At 38.3% G+C, this 19,923-nt stretch overlaps 1 protein-coding gene across 2 annotated transcripts in view; it reads right to left on the reverse strand.

Annotated features, from left to right (window-relative positions):
- The window catches only part of LOC136863973 (titin), a 982,878-nt gene that overhangs the window by 145,911 nt on the left and 817,044 nt on the right, over nucleotides 1–19,923 (reverse strand). For both annotated transcript variants that reach the window (XM_067140442.2, XM_067140441.2), the window contains 4 exons: nucleotides 8,856–9,002; nucleotides 8,549–8,748; nucleotides 8,170–8,375; nucleotides 1,733–2,035 (listed from right to left, as the gene is read on the reverse strand). In XM_067140442.2, coding sequence (XP_066996543.2) covers nucleotides 1,733–2,035; nucleotides 8,170–8,375; nucleotides 8,549–8,748; nucleotides 8,856–9,002 — 856 coding nt within the window. The remainder of the gene's footprint in view (nucleotides 1–1,732; nucleotides 2,036–8,169; nucleotides 8,376–8,548; nucleotides 8,749–8,855; nucleotides 9,003–19,923) is intronic.

Raw genomic sequence — 19,923 nt, forward strand, 5'->3', positions numbered from 1 at the left:
CTGCTCTAACTGATAACTGCTAGAATTACCAAGAAAATGCATTGAGCTATTTTATTGGAAATTTGATTCTAAATCCTCCACGTGTACTTCACCCATTATTTTGGCTTTTATGAGATAAAGCCTGCATCAAAACCAGAAAAAACTTCTTTTACCAGGACAATTGCCACAGTTAGAAAGGAAATAACTAAAATTTTCTTTTTTTCTAAAACTCAGTTCTATGTACAGTACAATTGGTGGGCTAGGCTTCTTTTTTTTTTTTTTTTTTTTTTTTGTAAACATGACTAACAGTTCAAGCAGTGCATTTCCTTGTAAGAGTTCTGAATGCATAATAGTTTTGATTTGCTCCACATTTTTAATATTCCTGCTCCCCTGACAAGCTTGCCTATGATAATCTTGAAGAAATATGTTTTTTAACGGAGAAAGAATTATTAAAATTGGTTCGGTGATTCCTGAGATTAACTCCAACACACAACCAAACTCTCAAACTTTCTCTCACTCTACAATATTAGTATACAATGTCATGTCAAAAGTCATGGGATAATAGTATTTAAAGGTAATAGTCCGAACCTGTATCAGGTGTGATCTGACATCTCAAGAGCGAGTGTAAACACTGTCTGTCCTTGTCGTGACAAGGCGATGCGGATTATAGTCTTCTGAATGGGGCACGATAGTGGAGGCCAGACGCATGGAACGTTCCACTGTCGAAGTCATTCAGACATTTAACATTCCTCGATTAACAGCGTCGCGTGTATATCAGGAATACCTCATGGAAGGCATTACCACCTACAGTGAGGTTTGCAGTGGCTGACAACAGATGCTGAATAACCACAATTAACGGTGTCTGGCTAGAATCACGCTGGCCCAAATCACATCCACATTCAATGCAGTAGGTACCAGATGCACATCCAGTGCAGCGTCCTTTAACATCAGTGGGATATGGGACCAGAAGACCTATCAGAGGGTCCGCATTAACACCACGACACCGGGCACAGCGTCTCACCTGGGCACATAACATTGCTAATTGGATCGTGCAAGACTGGTGACGTGTAGCTTTGTCTGATAAGTCACTGTTCCAGTTGTTTTAAAATGATGGTATGGTTCTAATATAGCAGGAGGCCACATGAAGCCATAGACCCCAGTTGTCAACAAAGCACCATACAAGCTGGTGGCAGCTCCATAATGGTGTGTGATGTGTTCACATGGCATGGGCTGGATCTGCTGATCCATCTGAACAGACCATTGGCCAGTGACTGCTATGCTGAAGAAACTTGTTGACCACTTGCAACCCTTCATGGACTTCACGTGCCCCAACAAGGATGAGATATCAACAGGCCTGAGTTGTCCAGAATTGGTTTGAGGAACGTTCTGCTGTAGCCACCTCATTCGCATGATATGAACCCTATCCAGCATTCATGGGACGTGGTGGTGAGATCTATTCATACCCAAGAATGAACGTAAAATTAGCAGGAAGCTGTGCAAAGCTATCAAAAAGCATGGGTCAGAATATCTCCAAAGATGTTCCTTCCACTTGTGGAACAGATGGCACAACTACCTGCTGGACTTGGCTAAGCTAGAGGAGGGCCTACACGATACTTGACCCCTATCCCATGACTTTTGGCATGTCACGTGTAGATAAATCACTGGGGTGGAAAATTGAGCAAACAACTCTGATTACTCACAAAATTTATTTTACATGTGTTAATTTTTCAAATGAGGAATGAAAACTACTTACGCTCAACAGTGAGTTTGGCACTGCAGACATCTGAGCCAAGTTGATTTGTTGCTTTACAGGTATATTCCACCTGATCTTCAAGAAATACCTCTTCAAATTTCAATATTGCTTCTCCATTGTTGTAAGTGATAACATAGTCTGATGAATTATCGATGCATATGTCATTTTTAAACCACTGCACAGTTGGCAAAGGATTACCTTCAACTGTACACTGAAGCTGAAAGGGACTTCCCTCCTTAGCTGTACTTGCTTCCAAACGCTTTGTGAAGATAGGAGGTAATAACTGTTCCTCTGGTTCAGTTTCTGAATTTAGAAAAATAAAAGAAAAATACACAGTTTGAAAATTAAAATCATAAATAAAACAATGAAAGATTCCAGCAAGATATAGCAGATATTTTAGATTCAGGAGGTCAAATGGACATTAACGCTATTGACCTATCCAAGGCTTTTGACAGGTTACATCATGGGAGACTACTGACAAAAGTGACGGCTACTAAACTAGACAAAAGAGTGGTTGAATGGGTGACTAAATTTCTAAAAAATAGAACTCAAAGAATTAGAGTAGGTGAAGCATTATCTGATTTTGTAATGATTAAAAGGAAGGGAAGGGGACTCCCTTAGGACAGTATTATTAGACCTTTTATGTTTTCTTATATACATACGTCGTCAAGTCATATGTCATGGCAACTACTTTTTTTCTCGCAAGCAGGAGATAACACGGAAAATCTAAGATATGCATTTGGAAACATATGGTATGTACTTGCGTATGATGCCACTAGATGGTGTATGTAAACAACAGTGTGGGTCTAAGCATGCCCTCAAGTTCAGTGTGTGAGTGAGGGCATCACAAAATGGAAGTCAACAAGCAGGAGCAACGATCGTATATTAAAATAGCAGTTCTCTACGGCAGAAATGCAGAAGTGAACTGAAGAGACAGTCAAGTGAATGGCATCGTCAGGGGTCACCACAGAGACACAAGGTTCGACAAAATCAGTCGCCCAATAAGGTTATGGTAATCCTGGCATACGATGTTCAAGGTATTCTTGTGTGTCATCCAGTGCATGAGGGGCTCACTGTCAATGCAGTTTATTACAATTCCTTTTTGTTGTACCAATTGTGCCATGCAGTGTGAACCAAACGTCCAGATCTTTTGGACAACAACATAATCCTACACGATAACACAACAGCTCACACAGCAGCCATTGTTTAGCGTCGCTTACAATGGTGGGGATGGGAGGTTCTTCCAAACCTGGCTTATTCACCTGATCTGAGCCCATGTGACTATGTTCTAATCCCCAAAGCCAAGAAGCCATTACGTGGACAATGGTTTGCTAACAAAGAGGACATCGTAACAGCATTTCGGAGAGAGGTGTCACACGTTAGCGATACACATGCAGCGAATGGTATTCAGCTCATATACTCTGTCCCACCACTGCCAACGCACAGTGGAAACCTTGGGTGATTATTTCAAAGGTCTGTAACCAGTGGAGACCTGTCCTTTGTACGTAGTCTTGTGTATTTGCTGTCTATACCATAATAAAACAATGTTTACCAATGGCCTGTGTTCTGTCACTTTCCTACGAGAATCTCCTGAAGTCAGAATTTGTCTCCAGGCACTATGCATAAGTACGTGTCCTATATTTCCAAATGCATATCATAGATTTTTTGTGTTGTCTCCTGTTCACGAGAAAAAAAAATAGTTGCCATGACTCATGACTCGACCCTCGTATAAATGATATGGGTAAAGAACTGGAATCACAGATAAGACTATTTGTGGATGATGTTACACTGTATAGAGATGTCATATTAACTGATGCAACTCTAGAACAAACTATGAAACTTCAAAGGGCAATGAACTCTTGCATACGATGTATATTTTCTTTGAAGTTAGGACACATATTCCCCCTATTATGAGAAGCTATCGTGGCTGAAAATCGACCAATTAAGGAATCTACATACTGCAACACTAATTTTTCAACTTCTGAACGAATCTACACCTGAATACCTATCCTCACATTTTAAATTCCTCTCATCTATCCATGGACATAATACGAGATCGTCTTCTACCTTTATGATACCGGTTAATCATTCATCTGTATACAGCCACTCTTTCCAAGTGTCTGGGGCAAGGCTATGGAACACTCTCCCTGTCAGTATATGCAATAGCACTTCAATAGTCTCATTTAAATGGTCTTGTCGAGATTTTCTCTTAAATACGTGATCAGCTTGTATGAATGTTAGTGTGTATGAGTGCAGTGCAAGTATGATATTTTTTTTTGCTGGGGGCTTTACGTCGCACCAACACACATAGGTCTTATGGTGACGATGGGATAGGAAAGGCCTAGGAGTTGGAAGGAAGCGGCCGTGGCCTTAATTAAGGTACAGCCCCAGTATTTGCCTGGTGTGAAAATGGAAAACCATGGAAAACCATCTTTAGGGCTGCTGACAGTGGGATTCAAACCCACTATCTCCCAGATGCAAGTTCACAGGCACACGCCTCTACGCGCACGGCCAACTCGCCCAGTACAACTATGATTTAGAGCTAGGTGATGTAGATAGATAATATTAATCATTAAAAGATAACAATTATAATAAGTTATAATATTACTTCATTAATTTAGGTAGTTTCTAGAGACTGTTAACAACGTTAATTTTCCAAATCATGTGACTATGTACTATATGTTGTGATTAAGTGTAAGAGAGGGCCGTGAGCCCTAACTTTGCCACATTCAAAGGCATAAAATAAATAAATAAATAAATAAATAAATAAATAAATAAATAAATAAATAAATAGAGTTACAGGATTGTGAACAACTACAACAAAACCCACAGTGGACAATGTCATGAGATGGACAGCAGTCAATGGTATGATGGTAAATGTGATGGGGGACAGGTTGTAAGTTTCACCAAGAGGAAAAAAGTCCTCTCAGTTTTAATGACTGTGTTGATGGGGTGATAGTACCTAACGGGAATCACTGTAAGTACCTAGGTGTTAATATAAGGATTCCTTTTTTTTTTTTACAATTGGCTTTACGTTGCACCAACACAGATAGGTCTTTTGGGAACGATGGGATGGGAAAGGGCTAGGAGTGGGAAGGAAGCGGCCATGGCTTTAATTAAGGTACAGCACCAGCATTTGCATGGTGTGAAAATCGGAAACCACAGAAAACTATCTCCCGAATACTGGATTCTGGCCACACTTCAGCGACTGCAGCTATCGAGCTCGGTCCTCTTCTCAATAGAATGTGTGATCACCACTGGCAGTAATACAGGCCCAACAATGTGGCATGCTGTGAATAATCTCATCAATCCCATTTTGGGGTATTAACATTAATTCCTTCTGTACAGCAACTTTAACTCCTCAAGAGAGCTTTATAGAACCAGATGTGAAGCAATTAGTATCCTGAGAGCATCTTACATATACTCTATTGGGTTTAAGTCAGGAGACAAGCAAGCCAATCCATGCGAGCAAATATCTTCAGTATGCAGGAATACATCAACCTGATGCTTTCTATGAGGGCATGCATTATCATCCATCAGTACAAAATCTGGGCCCACAGCACCTCAAAACAAACATGAGGCGCCAAGATCTTGACACGATACCTAAAGGCCATCAAACATCGCAGATTTACCTGTACCACTTCATGGAGATGAAGATTACTGAACCACCTCTAATTAGTCCCTTTTCGCAATGTATGAGGGTCAAAACCATGTTTCAGGTTCTCGCCAGATGCAAATCCATTGTCAATCATTCTGAAGATCAAATCAGGACTCATCTGTAAACAGAATATTGGCCCACTCTTTGGCTGTCCAGGTGACGTTGCCGACTCAACTCCAGACGTCATCTTTTGAACTCATGCTGGTTTCTAACAGTAAAGGCCTCTCTGTCTTCTGTAGACTGTTTACCTTGGTTCAACTGTTACAATGGCTTCTATGAAGTCAAATGCTAGCTTTCACACAGTCCTATAGTTGTACTGCCTCGCCCTTATGGCAAAATAATGGTCCTCTCTTTCGGATGCCAATGTTGGTCGTCCTTGTCCTGGTCTTTGGAACATACTTGGACTCTAAAAACTGGTGTCATATCCAAAAATACAACAGACCGATGTACATTAACTCACTCAGCGCCAAGCACGCCGATCGATGTTTTAAAACTAGCACGCTGGCATGTTGAAAGACATTTAAGTGCTTGTGTTCAAATAGTTGATTGTATATCCCACAGATGTCACCCAAATGCAGTCCAACTTTCATAGATTCAAAATGAAGGATCAATGTATCGATTGATAAACATGCGAACCACACTCCTTAGTAAAGTAACTTCCTGTTGACATCCAAACACGTGTTATCTTCACTTGTTGAGTAACGGCATATTTGTTCTCAGTTAGTGTCTTTGCACTCTTGTAAAATGGCCTGTAAATCTTACAAAAGTGCAGATTACTTGTAGGAAAGCGATATACAGGGTATGTTAGAAGAAGTGTATAATGATTTTGAGTCAGAAAATGATTTAGTGCTTTGTGTGGAGGAAAGTGACAGCGATTCATCTATGAAGTTGCGAGTGCTGAACCAGACTGAGGTAGGGCCAGCAATATTTAACGATTTATTTTCGGAGGAAATATCTGGTGTTGATTCAGATGACTGGTCAGACACCGATTAACCTAGACACATGTCCAATTATTTGAAGAATGCAGGTATGAGTAAATTACCTAGTGATGAATCTTGCATGGCATACTTCGTGTTCTTTTTCACACCGGCATATCCGTCATTTCTTGTAACAGAAACTAACCGATACATGGAACAATTTTTTAGCAGAGTAGTAAGACCATTTACTAAATACTGCATGTATGATAATTGGAGGCCTGTTACTTTGGTTGAGATGGGAAATTATTTGGGACTCTGGATGATGAAAAGTAACATTAAAAAGCCTAAGTTAGAAATGTATTGGACAGCAAACATGTTTGCTACTCCCATATTCAATGAAGTTATGCCTAGAAATTGCTTTCAGCTCATTTTAAACATTACTGAAGGTAACTTGAAATTTCCATGCTATTATGTGTGCTACTTTTCTTTACAAGCACTTTTATTTGTAACTATGTCAAACCAGATCACCTCCTCTTAGAAATGTCTGGCACAGGGCATTTAAATTGCCTCAGATTGCCCGGCAGTGAATGTGTTAAGCCATCTGCCCACTTCCACTTCCACTTGCAAAAAGAATGTCCAGTTTCCATTCATCCAATCACCCTCCATCGCAGGGAGTCATCTAAGAGTCCTCTCTGTGCCATAACTGAATTTTTACACAGCGAATGTGGAAGTTGGATGAAAGCAGCAGTACACACTATGTGGTGTCATATTTTAATCCATTGTAAATTGCATTAATAAGGCATCTGAATTATTTCAGGTATGCATGACTTTGTATACGAATGTGTTGTATTTACAATGCTAAGATAATGGTTAGTAACTGGACCACTCAATCTACTGTAAGTCATCGTGTAAAATTTTTAAATACTTAAGGTATGTGTGAATTTGTATATGATGGTGTTGTAATGTTAAGCTAGTAGCAAGCGCAACGTATAGTATTGTAAGCCGTAGTGTTAAGCACTGGAAATACTTAAGTTGTGTGTGAATTTATGTATGATGATGCTGGATTTAGAATATTAAATTAGTAGTATTTCTTGTAAGTCTTTCAGCAGCAGCAGTAGTAGAAGTGCTAATAGTACCGGGCAAGTTGGCCATGCGGTTAGGGGCGGGCAGCTGTGAGCTTGCATCCGGAAGATAGTGGGTTCGAACCCCACTGTCAGGGCCCTGAAGATGGTTTTCCGTGGTTTCCCATTTTCATACCAGGCGAATGCTGGGGCTGTACCTTAATTAAGGCCATGGTCACTTCCTTCCCACTCCTAGCCCTTTCCTATCCCATCGTTGCCATAAGACCTGTTTCAGTGCAAGGTAAAGCGGCTTGTAAAAAAAAAAAAAAAAAAAAAGGTAGTAGTCGGGTAACAATGTTTTAACTTTACTTCCTTATCACATTACTGTAAGTGATCATTGCCACTGGGGAACTTCCCAATTGCGATGTATTTGTTAACAATAATAAGAATAATATTATACATCAGCCGACAGGACCACTAACATCATCGCTTTCATCGTTGTACAAAGACAAGCATGCCATTTGTCAAGTAGAATACGAGTGTAGCATCATTTGTGTACACATTACTATCACTAGATTGTATTATGCAATCAAATGGACACTCGAGGGGGTGAGGGGGTGGAAGAGTGTCCATTTGTTGTTTCAAATTTATACACTAGAATATTATTACAGTGCAATTTTCCAAGTATTAATTATTTATTTTTTTCATCTAAATTTGACATTTCCTCATCTGAATTTGATTTAACAGTATATACAGTTGGCCACCAAGAAGGTAACTTTATGTACCGTACTAGTAACTTACCTTTGACAGAAAGAGTAGCATTAGTTTCTGCAGTACCAGCTGAATTTCCAGCTTTGCATGTGAATCTGGCAGAGTCTTCAGTGAATGTTTCTTCAATAGTCAAAGTACAGAGTCCTTGATCGTATGTTGTCTGATAATCAGGATTATTCTGGATTGATATGCCATCTTTATACCAGATAACTTCTGGCACTGGGAAACCAGTTACTCTGTGAAAATTAGTATGATTAGTTAGCATGCAAGTACATCACAAAGTATATGAGGGAATTACTGAAATGTATAATTACATGCAGAAGGATAATTGACTTATTAAGTCCATCAATTTGATACCACAGTCAAATAAAATGTACCATTGTTCAAAAGTTTTGAGGTAGACACACACCTGCATTCAAAAGTGAACCTTTCACCTTCCTGTATAACAGCATCAGTTAATGGAACTGTGAATATTGGTGCAATAGGTTTAGGCAATTCTTCTTCTAGTTTAACTTTCTTCGGTGGTGGACTTGGTGATTTCCTTTCCCGTTCTAAATCTTCCCTAGTTTCTGGTGGGACAGGAACTGCAGTGAGAACTTCAATCTCTACCTACAAATAGAATATATTATTCTAAATTTTTGTTAAATAACGATCACATAACAAGAATGGCACACTAATTTCTGATACTGCACTAATATACTAGTTTATGTTCATACCTTTTCTCTGATGGGTGCTGCTTCTTGGAGAGCTTTGGCAGCTGCTTCTGCAGCCCTCCTTGCCTCCTCTGCAGCAGCTGCTGCAGCTCTGGCAGCTGCTGCCTCAGCTTTTGCAGCAGCCAGACTAGCATCAACTTCCTCTTGTTCCTAAAATGAAAAATAAAATATGGTACTTCTTAACTATATAAGAGTTCCCTTCTCCCCATTCACTGATTCATCTTCTACAGTGGAGAATGACTAATATACTTCACAAATTATGCAATATTCCAGAAGAAGCAAATTAACCATGCATATTTAGAAAAAAAAAGTAAAATTTCTTTATCATGGGATAAAACTTTCATAAGACTACCCTGTATGAAATGAACTAATATCCTGAATGATTCAACTGTGAGATGAAACTGGTTAGAAGCTTGGTTTCTATGTCCAAAATTATAGGATTGAATCCAAGGAGAAACTGGTCGTGTCTTCACTATATCTCTTGTGCATTCCCAATGTTTTTCAATCAATTACCTATACTGAAGATGGGGTCTAGTGTTGATCTTCCATTTCAAAAACCATATTGCTCTTCTTGTAATTGTCCTTTCACCTTTCTTCTCATTCTCTTTTCTAGTACTCTTTCAAATATTTTTGCTACCTGGGATATGGGTGTGGTTCCTTGATAACTATCACATATCTTCTTGTCCCACTTTTTAAATATATGAAAATAATAAATGAATAAATGAAATGAAAATGGCACATCACTGGATGTGATGCAATAATGTTTTCTCGCTCTTCAAGCACTTATTGTTGTAGTGTTGTGTTGTATCTCTTTCATTTACATGTGTTTACAAGATGTTTCTGTCATTATTGTCATCAGTTTTCTGGAGTAAACATACTGTTTAAGTCCCAAAGATGCTGCAAAAGCTGTTGCTTTGGTGGAAAATGGTAGCAACATGCATTACACTGCAGAAGTGTTGAGAATTACTCCTTCCACGACTTTCAGAACCGTAAGATTCTACAGAGAAACTGGAGGCTATTCAAGGAGAACAGGATCAGACCCAAGAAGAGCAACAATGGCAGGAGAAGATCCCTCCTTACAGTTTTCAAGTTCTTTGCAACCATCACACCATGACCGTTGAAGCATGAACTCAACTCAACCAAGTTCAAGGAGTCAATGTTGGTGAGAGAACTGTCCAGCTTCATGGCTAAATGGTTAGCATGATGGCATTTGGTCCAAAGGGGTCCCGGGTTCTATTCCCAGATGGGTTGGAGATTTTAAACTTCTTTTGGTTAATTCCTGTGGTTCGGGGGCTGTCTTCATAATTAGAATTCATCATTAGAAACATCCTCACAGACACGCAGGTTGCCTCTTCGGCGTCACCTCGAACGACCTGCACCAGGCCTCTCCAGAGGCCACATGCCATTTTTTAGTGACAGAAATGTCTGAAGAAGACTGGAAGAAGCCAATATTTAATCCAGAAGACATGCTAAAAGCCTAGAATGCACCAAACAGCAATGTGCAGCTTGACTGCATTTTGCAACCTAACATTGCGGCTGGACAGTACAAGGTGAGCAAGTGCTGTTTACCTATGAGTCGCAATTTGGCCTGTGATCACTTGACAAAACAGAATAACTTCAGAGCTCTAGCAAGAAAACACCCAAAAAAGTTGTTTCCAGTGATGGCAAAATGACTTGTGAGAAATGCCCATGGATGAAGTTCTTCACTATACGGCTACTGCTCAGAAAGAACCCCAAGACAAGAAGGACATTTTAGGATGGTGCAAAACACATGCGCATGACATTCTCAAACTTTGAAGAGTAGTTAAAAGTTATTTTTATAACAGCAACAAGTGTAGCTAGCAAGCACAATTTCAGCCGCACAGGCTTTGTTGTAAATGACCGTCAAACCCTTAGACTATAAATCCCGAGCACATCAATTACCTTTAAAGATAAAAATTTCATTGTTCCGTATTGAAATTATTGATGTTAAAAATTAAATAATTGAAAAGGAGGTTCAACCTATTCAATACTTAAAAGAAAGAAATGCAGTAATCACATTCCTATTTAAATGGGACCGGTTTCGACCATAGTCCAGGTCATCATCAGCCGTAAAAACATGTACAATGTTTATGAATATTGGAGGTCAGTTTCACACTCTGATAGGCACAAAGACACGACACCACATTCTGTCATGCACAAAGTTACAACACTATCAACTAATATACGAAGATCAAAAATAACTTGAAGTCGCAGACGAATAGATTTGTAGTAGAAAGCCGCCAGCTCCTGGTGATCAGCGCGGCACATTCAAGGTCATGCGCTGCGGTCGAACGCCAAAGTAGAGTGGAGAATGTTTTGAAGGTCCAGAATTTGTCACGGTTGCGGGAAGTTAAGTACGTATATAAAAATATACGACGCAAATCAGTATAATTGAATGAGTACTTGTACTCCTGCTAAGTTCTTGGAAAACAGTTGACTTGAAAAAACAATTGTAGAGAGAAGAAAAAAATGTAGTAAAAAGCGCAATATCGGAAAACAAATGAAAACTTATATGCACAGTGTGCTATTTTTTTAATGAAAAATTTTTAGGTTATGATTGAAGTAGTCGAAGTTGGCGCAAGACAAGAGTTAAAATTTGAAAGAGGAGAACCGAAATGAAGGTCGTGGTTTTTTTTTTTTTAATACAGAAGGAAGAATAAATTAAACGAGGAAGAGTGATAGTGAAATAAGAGAAAGAATAAAAGAAATTGAAGTTAGATGGTAATGAGGAAGGATAAGATAGGGAAATGAAGGAGGGGTAGTTTAGGGTGGGTTAGGAGGGTGGGTTATTGGAGGTAGAAAATGTGGGTGGGAACTATGTAAGGCATGGAAAATAGAATTGGGGTTTTGGAATTTGGAATTTTTGAGAAGAAGAATTAGGAAGTCAAAAAGGATATTGGGTTTTTCAGAAATGTTGTTTAAATTGAAATTAGGGTTGAAGTACTGGTCAAGGTGGATAAAGCAATTTTCAGTAATGTTTAAGAGGGGGCCTTTGTTAATGATTTTAAGTATATTTATGTCATTGTCAATACTGGTGAAACTATGCTTGGAGTCTTGTATGTGCTGTCCTATGGCAGAGAATCTGTTGTATTTAATGGCGTTGACATGTTCAGAGTACCTGATATTGAAGTTGCGGCCAGTTTGTCCGACGTAGGAGGAATTGCAGTTGTTGCATTTAAATCTGTATACACCAGATTTAGAAAAAGCATTAGACTTATTTAGAGATTTAGAGTTGTGTAAGATATCAAGACTTCTATTGTTAGTTCTAAAAGAAATTTTCATATTATGTTTTTTAAAAATATTAGTTATTTTATAAGCATCCTGAGTGAAAGTGAAGGTGGAAAAAGCAGTTGGTTTAATTGTGTCTTTAGATAAAGTGGTTTTTGGACGGTGTTTGAATTTGTTGATGATGCGGTTAATGAAGGAGTTGTTAAAGCCATTAAATTTAGCAATGTTGCGGATGGTGTTTAATTCATTATTTAAATCTTTTTTGGACATAGGGGTGTTGAAAGCACGAAAAATTAAGCTGTTATAAGTAGCACGTTTATGAGCTTGGGGGTGCGAAGAATCTTGTCTTATTGTAGTTGCTGTTTGGGTTGGTTTTCTGAAAATTTTGTAAGATAAAGAAGAAGGATGTCTAGTAATAGTTAGGTCTAGAAAATTAAGAGTTTGGTTGTGTTCTGATTCGAGGGTGAATTTAATGTTAGAGTCTAAGTTGTTGAGATGAAGAAGTGTAGAGGCTGCGTTGGTTGATTCCTCATTTAATATTACTAATGTGTCATCGACATATCTCGCCCAAAAGAGGATGTTGGAGAAATTATTATTATTATTAATTCTTGTGTTTGCTAAGAAGTCGAGGTAAATTTCAGCAAGAATGCCAGAAGCAGGTGAGCCCATAGCCAAGCCATCTTGTTGATAAATGGTGTTGTTTTGCACTTCCACGTGCATTTTAGTTTGACACTGAGGTTATGTTTCCTGCATTCCACGTTTTTTATTACGAGTCGACTTCATACTTTGGAAAATTTCCAGTGTGCACTGGCATTGTTGAAAGTTCATGCAATATCATTAAGCGGATAATTTTGATTGTCGCGAATGGAAGAAATGCATTATAAGTATGGTTCTTAGTGAGATCAACTGACTGAAGTATTTATAAACGACTGTTGAGGAATTTTGGTGTGATTTAATGAAAAGTAGTGTTTCAGTCACATTTTATTGAAAATTGAAAGCAGTCTGGGTGATTTCGCACAATGGTTAGAAATTATTAAAGGCAGAAAGGAGCTACTTCAGGATGTAATTACGAACCAAAACTATTAGAAAAAGCTGTACGTGATATTAAAAGTGGCAAGTTGTCTTATAGGAAATCATCTGATTTGTATGGTATACCTTGGTCCACCCTACAAAATAAAGTGCAGAAAGTACATCTGAACAATATGGGAGGAAAACCAGTGCTAAATGAGGAATCAATCAATCAATCAATCAATCAATCAATCAATCAATCAATCAATCAATCAATCAATCAATCAATCAATCAATCAATCAATCAATCAATCAATCAATCAATCAATCAATCAGTCAGTCAATCAATCAATCAATCAATCAATCACTAGTGATCTGCATTTAGGGCAGTCGCCCAGGTGGCAGATTCCCTATCTGTTGTTTTCCTAGCCTTTTCTTAAATGATCGCAAAGAAATTGGAAAATTATTGAACATTTCCCTTGGTAAGTTATTCCAATCCCTAACTCCCCTTCCTATAAACTAATATTTACCCCAATTTGTCCTCTTGAATTCCAACTTTATCTTCATATTGTGATCTTTCCTACTTTTAAAGACACCACTCAAACTTATTTGTCTACTGATGTCCTCCCACGCCATCTCTCCTCTGACAGCTCAGAACATACCATTCAATCGAGCAGCTCATCTCCTTTCTCCCAAATCTTCCCAGCCCAAACTCTGCAACATTTTTGTAACGCTACTCTTTTGTCGGAAATCACCCAGAACAAATCGAGCTGCTTTTCTTTGGATTTTTTCCAGTTCTTGAATCAAGTAATCCTGGTAAGGGTCCCATACACTGGAACCATACTCTAGTTGGGGTCTTAACAGAGACTTATATGCCCTCTCCTTTACATTCTTACTACAACCCATAAATACCCTCATAACCATGTGCAGAGATCTGTACCCATTATTAACAATCATATTTATGTGATTACCCAAATGAAGATCTTTTCTTATATTAACACCTAGGTACTTACAACGATCCCCAAAAGGAACTTTCACCCCATCAACGCAGTAATTAAAACTGAGAGGACTTTTCCTATTTGTGAAACTCACAACCTGACTTTTAACCCTGTTTATCATCATACCATTGCCCACCGTCCATCTCACAACACTATCGAGGTCACCCTGCAGCGCTCACAATCTTGTAACTTACTCTGTACAGAATAACATCATCTGCAAACATCCTTATCTCTGATTCCACTTCTTTACACATATCATTTATATATATATAAGAAAATATAAAGGTCCAATAATACTGCCTTGAAGAATTCCCCTCTTAATTATTACAGGGTCAGATAAAGCTTCGCCTACTCTAATTCTCTCAGTTCTATTTTCTAGAAATATAGCCACCCATTCAGTCACTCTTTATTCTAGTCCAATTACTTTCATTTTTGCCAATAGTCTTCCATGATCTACCCTATCAAATGCCTTAGATAGGTCAATCGCAATACAGTCCATTTGGCCTCCTGAATCCAGGATATCTGCTATATCTTTCTGACATCCTACAAGCTGAGCTTCAGTTGAATAACCTTTCCTAAACCCAAACTGCATTCTGTCAAACCAGTTATTAATTTTGCAAACATGTCTAATATAATCAGAAATAATGCTTTCCCAAAGCTTACATGCAATGCATGTCAAACTGCTGGCCTGTAATTTTCAACTTTATGTCTATCACCCTTTCCTTTATACACAGCGGCTACACAGGAAGAAGGAAATGCTCATGGAAGATCGTCACCCTCCAACACAATCTGCTAATTCCTGCTGTTGCAAATTAATTGTTCTTCCTGGGAAGTCGAATTTTGGCCGTGGCTTCTGCTGAGACGAAAGCAGTTCAGAAACGAGTGATCGTGCTGGAAGCAGCAGCGAGAAAAAATGCGATGAATCACACATTGAAGGTAGTGACCAAGATAATGGCATTCTGGTGTTGCAAGAAGAGGCTTTGCTTGTTGCAGACTATACATAAGTTTATAAGCTAAGGAAAAAAGAGCATACGAGGCAGTATTTTGGAGTGGCCTCAAATATTCGTTCCAGGGATGTGGATACCAAATATTTGCGCCCACATAAAAGAGCAGAAAAATGTTTGTGCTCCCTAACATCCCTGATGAGGATACAATAACTAAAGAACACATTTCGAAAATAAATCCAGCCCAAGTTGAGAAGCGAGGAACGTTTATTTTCAGAGAAAGTGTACTTTAGATTTATAGGACATGGCAGCTACATATTCATTGTATGAACTTTTTTGGCGTTACGATTTGTATCGTTTGTAAGAAAAATTATTAAGATCTTTCAGCAGGATTTCTATACAGTTTATAACTATTAATATTCCAATTTAGACCTGAAAATTTTACATTTACCTTGTCAGAAAATAAAGATCGACCAGTAAAAAATTAAATTTATCATTACAATGGTTTAAACTAGCTAGTCATATTCTGGACAACCTCAGAACACTTTAAATATCACAATATTAAAGCAGAAAGAACACAGAATTAAAATAAAGGACAATTTGTGTCCGAAATCACCTAATATGCTTTGAAACTTCAGACAGCAGTTTAAAAAGCATGTACGTCCGAAATCACCCCGATGTACGGGGAGAATTCAGACACTACTTTTTGTTTTCTCAGGAACACGTATGCTGGTGTATATTTTTTGTTTGTAGGGTATTGTATTAATTGGATATATTCCTCATTATTAGGATGATAAACAATACAATTTAAGATTTACTTCGTGAGTTAATATGAAAATAACCTTAAACCCGTTCGAAATCACCCCGTTTGACGGTATGTGCAGATTTATATTTTTAAGAAGTGAAGACAGAATACAGGCTGATTCTGGCCAGGTTGGAGGGGAGGGGAATGGGGCAGCCAGCCTGCCAGCTGGCTTGGCTCAGCTGCATACAAGCAGTCAGGTTTAATAAGGAGAAACTACTACTACTACTACTACTACTACTACTACTACTACTACTACTACTACTACTACTACTACTACTACTACTACTACTACCGAGCGGAGTGGCCGCAATTGGGATTTGAGTGGGTTCAAGCCCCATCATCAGCTGTCCTGAAACTGATTTTCAGTGGTTTCTTATTTTCTTCCAGGCAAATGCCAGGACAGTTCCTATTCATAGGCCACATCTATCCCTTCCACCTCCTTATCAAATTTCATTCACCATCATTCATTTTATCTTCATTAGCTCTCAGCTGAGGTTGGCATCAGGATGGGTATCTGGCCATAAATGCATGCATTATAATCTCATCTCACTTCATTCTCAACCATGTATCAGAAAATGGGACAAAGTGGAAAACATTAATACTACTATTTTGAAAAGAAAAAAAATAGAGAGAATTTATAATTTGCTTTACGTCGCACTGATACAGACAGGTCTTATGGTGAGGATGGAGTAATAAAGGGCTAGGAGTGGGAAAGAAGTGACCATGGCCTTAAGTAAAGTACAGCCCAAGCAACTGCCTGATGTAAAAATGGGAAACCACAGAAAACCATCTCTAGGGCTGCTGACATTGGAATTCGAACCACTATCTCCCAAATGCAAGCTGATAGCTACGTGACCCAAATCGCATGGCCACTCGCTCAGTAGTCTAAGAGTGAGATGAATGTAAAGTTTTGAATTAAGGATTTAGGAGCTACAGAGAATGTTCACCAGACTGAGTTACTGTGACTTCACAAAATCTCTTATAGCCACTGTAAATTATATGGCAGGTAAAATGTCAGTACTAATAAATGCTACAACATATATAATATTCTAGAAGTCAACAAGACCAATGATAAGCTGCCATCCCCAGAGGCCCAGGTTCGATTTCTGGCTCTGCCACCAAATTTGAAACATTGTATAAGGACTGGAATGGGGTCCACTCAGCCTCGGGAGGTCAAGTGAGTGGAGGGGGTTCAATTCCCACCTAACCCATCCTCGTAGTGGTTTTCCATGGTTTCCCACTTCTCTTCCAGGCAAATGCTGGAATGGTACCTAACTTAAGGCCATGGCCACTTCCTTCCTACTCTTATCCCATTGTCGCATAAGACCTATATGTGTCAGTGCGATATTAAAAAAAAAACAATATAGTGTGTTCTATTTCTTTTAACTTGCTTTACGTTGCACCAACACAGACAGGTCTTCAGGGGAGACGTATAGTTATTTGAGGTGTTCAGAATAATACTGGCAGATCCCAACAGCCATGGAATTTTAAATGAGAGTAGAACTGTGCATTTCTGCTTCCTTATCTTTCATATGCTAAAACATCAAGTGAATTTGGATGTGCCCAAGCTCTTGCATTATGGCAATGATGGAATAGGAAAGGCTTAGGAGTGGGAAGGAAGCGGCCGTGGCCTTAACTAAGGTACAGCCCCAGCATTTGCCTAGTGTGAAAATGGGAAACCACAGAAAACCATCTTCAGAGCTGCCAATAGTAGGGTTCGAACCCACTATCTCCCAGATGCAAGATCACAGCTGCCCACCATTAACCGCATGGCCAACTTGCCCAGTGTGTTCTATTTTAACAACAGTCGGAGGGCAAGTGGCACGGTAGTCTAGCCACTCCATCCCCAGCCCATAATGTCCTGGGTTGAAATGCTGGTGACTTTGAGTGAGATTTTCAATAGAACCAACGTGTGTGTGGTGACAGTAAAGGCACCTGGCCTTAAAACCCTGGCCAAGGCCAAAACTGAGCCTGGGTGCTCTGCTGACCCAGCAGAAACAAGGCAAGGTGGCACTGAATAAAAAAATTGCTTACTGCTATACGAAACCATGTTCATCAACTACATAATGCAGTTGTTTGGTGATATGGTAAAATGTATGTGTGTTCATTAGACTGGTACAGATAATTTTTATAAGGCTCACACAAGAAACAAGGTTCTTGAAAAATGTCCTGCTTTTCAGCTAAAAACTTGACCAGTAGATTTTGGAGAGTGCTCCCTTAAGTGAACATTTCACTTTTCAATTTGCTTTGAGTAAGATAAGCGGAAAATACATTATCACTGGTAAATATAGAAATGCAGTGGAGAGTAAATGTTTGTGGTCTACAGAAATGAACAGTACACCTATAAAGAAAGAAAGAAAGAAAGAAAGAAAGAAAGAAAGAAAGAAAGAAAAAGAAAGAAGGAAAGAAAAAGAAAGAAAGAAAGAAAGAAAGAAAGAAAGAAAGAAAGAAAAGATTGTATAATGGTCTGAAACTTATTCAATTCCTACTTCTTAATTTGTAAATTGTATAACTAGAAATAATTGAGATATGTATGATCATCAAGCATAGCAGGAGCATTCAATCTTACTTTTTTATTGTTATGTCATGCCAATTCAGATATGTCTTGTGGTGACGATTGGAAAGAACAGTATTAGGACTGAGAAGAAAGTGACCATGGCCTTAAAAAAGGCACAGCCCCAGTATTTGCCTGGTGTTAAAATGGGTAACCACCAAAAACAATCTTCAGGGCTACCAATGGTGGGATTCAAACCCACTGTCTCACAAATGCAAGCTCACAGCTAAGTTACCCTAACTGCAACGTCAACTCATTCAGTATCATGACCAGGGGCGAATGCTGGTCATGAAAGTCAGGCTTGCTCTTCCATTCGTGAAAGTTGGTGGGGTGGGACATGCATAGTTCTGAATGAATAAAATTTATAAACCCAATAATGGCGAAATCACATGAACATTTTAATCACCGGTTACATGAACATGCATTCAAACTGGTTACGTCACACCTTCAAGAATAGCCAAAAGAATAACAATCAGGCACATTTTATAATTATTAACAAATCATGACAAGCCAGTGATTATATAATTTAAACAAGTAAACATCAAAATATGAACACAGAAAAATTGCAACTATTTTTTAGATCTTCCTACTTGAAAACAAACTCTACTCTGCGTCTTCTCTTTACAAAACTATCAATAACTTCATCATAGAAAGAGGACTATAATCTAATTTTTGCAAGCAATCCTTTTTCAATCGACAACATAGCTAATTACATAAAATCAGTTTCATGGTCCGTATCGCACTTCAATAGATTCACAATTAAGTATTTATTTATTTTCCACCTAGTCGATACAATGATTGCTTAAGGCAATTTTAAAGGTCAAAAGTGGTACATGTTTCGTATATTATCAACATCTTCAGCCACATAACACTGTTTAGATGAAAAATATATAAAATTGACAAAGTAATGCTTTAGAGGAAGTGTCCTTAAAATTAACATAAGATTGACAAGATTAAAACAAACAAATAACTCAAGAGAAAATATATAAATTATTTCTACAATAGAAAGCAGTCGTCAAGGAAACACTTGTACAATATTCCATAGAGAAATTGTCCTAATAAATATTCTTTTCTTAATAATTCATGAAAAATGATCAATTTATAAATGAAAAATTATACAATTTATAAGTAATTATCGAAATGAAGAAATCCTGATATCACAGTGCGGCTCTTATTATTAATGTAGATGAAAATATAACTAATTCCTAGTTGTCAAATCTTATTAAGCCTGCTCTCCTTTGGAACAGTAACTCCTGTCATTCTTTTACAGTTTTGCGCCAGGTGTAATATTGATGATGCGTTAAATCAAAATTATTTCACGTTTAATAATAAAATTTACTGACAAAAAGGACTCTCAATGGGAGCCCCAGCATCAGGAATATTGGCTAATATATACTTAGACTATTTGGAACACACGAAAATTATTAATCAAATAGAGGGTTTGGATTTTTGGACACGTTATGTGGACGATGTTTACGCTATAATAGATAACAGACTCACCGATAGCAATAAA

This window comes from Anabrus simplex, chromosome 2 (genome assembly GCF_040414725.1).
Source record: "Anabrus simplex isolate iqAnaSimp1 chromosome 2, ASM4041472v1, whole genome shotgun sequence".
NCBI lineage: Eukaryota > Metazoa > Arthropoda > Insecta > Orthoptera > Tettigoniidae > Anabrus > Anabrus simplex.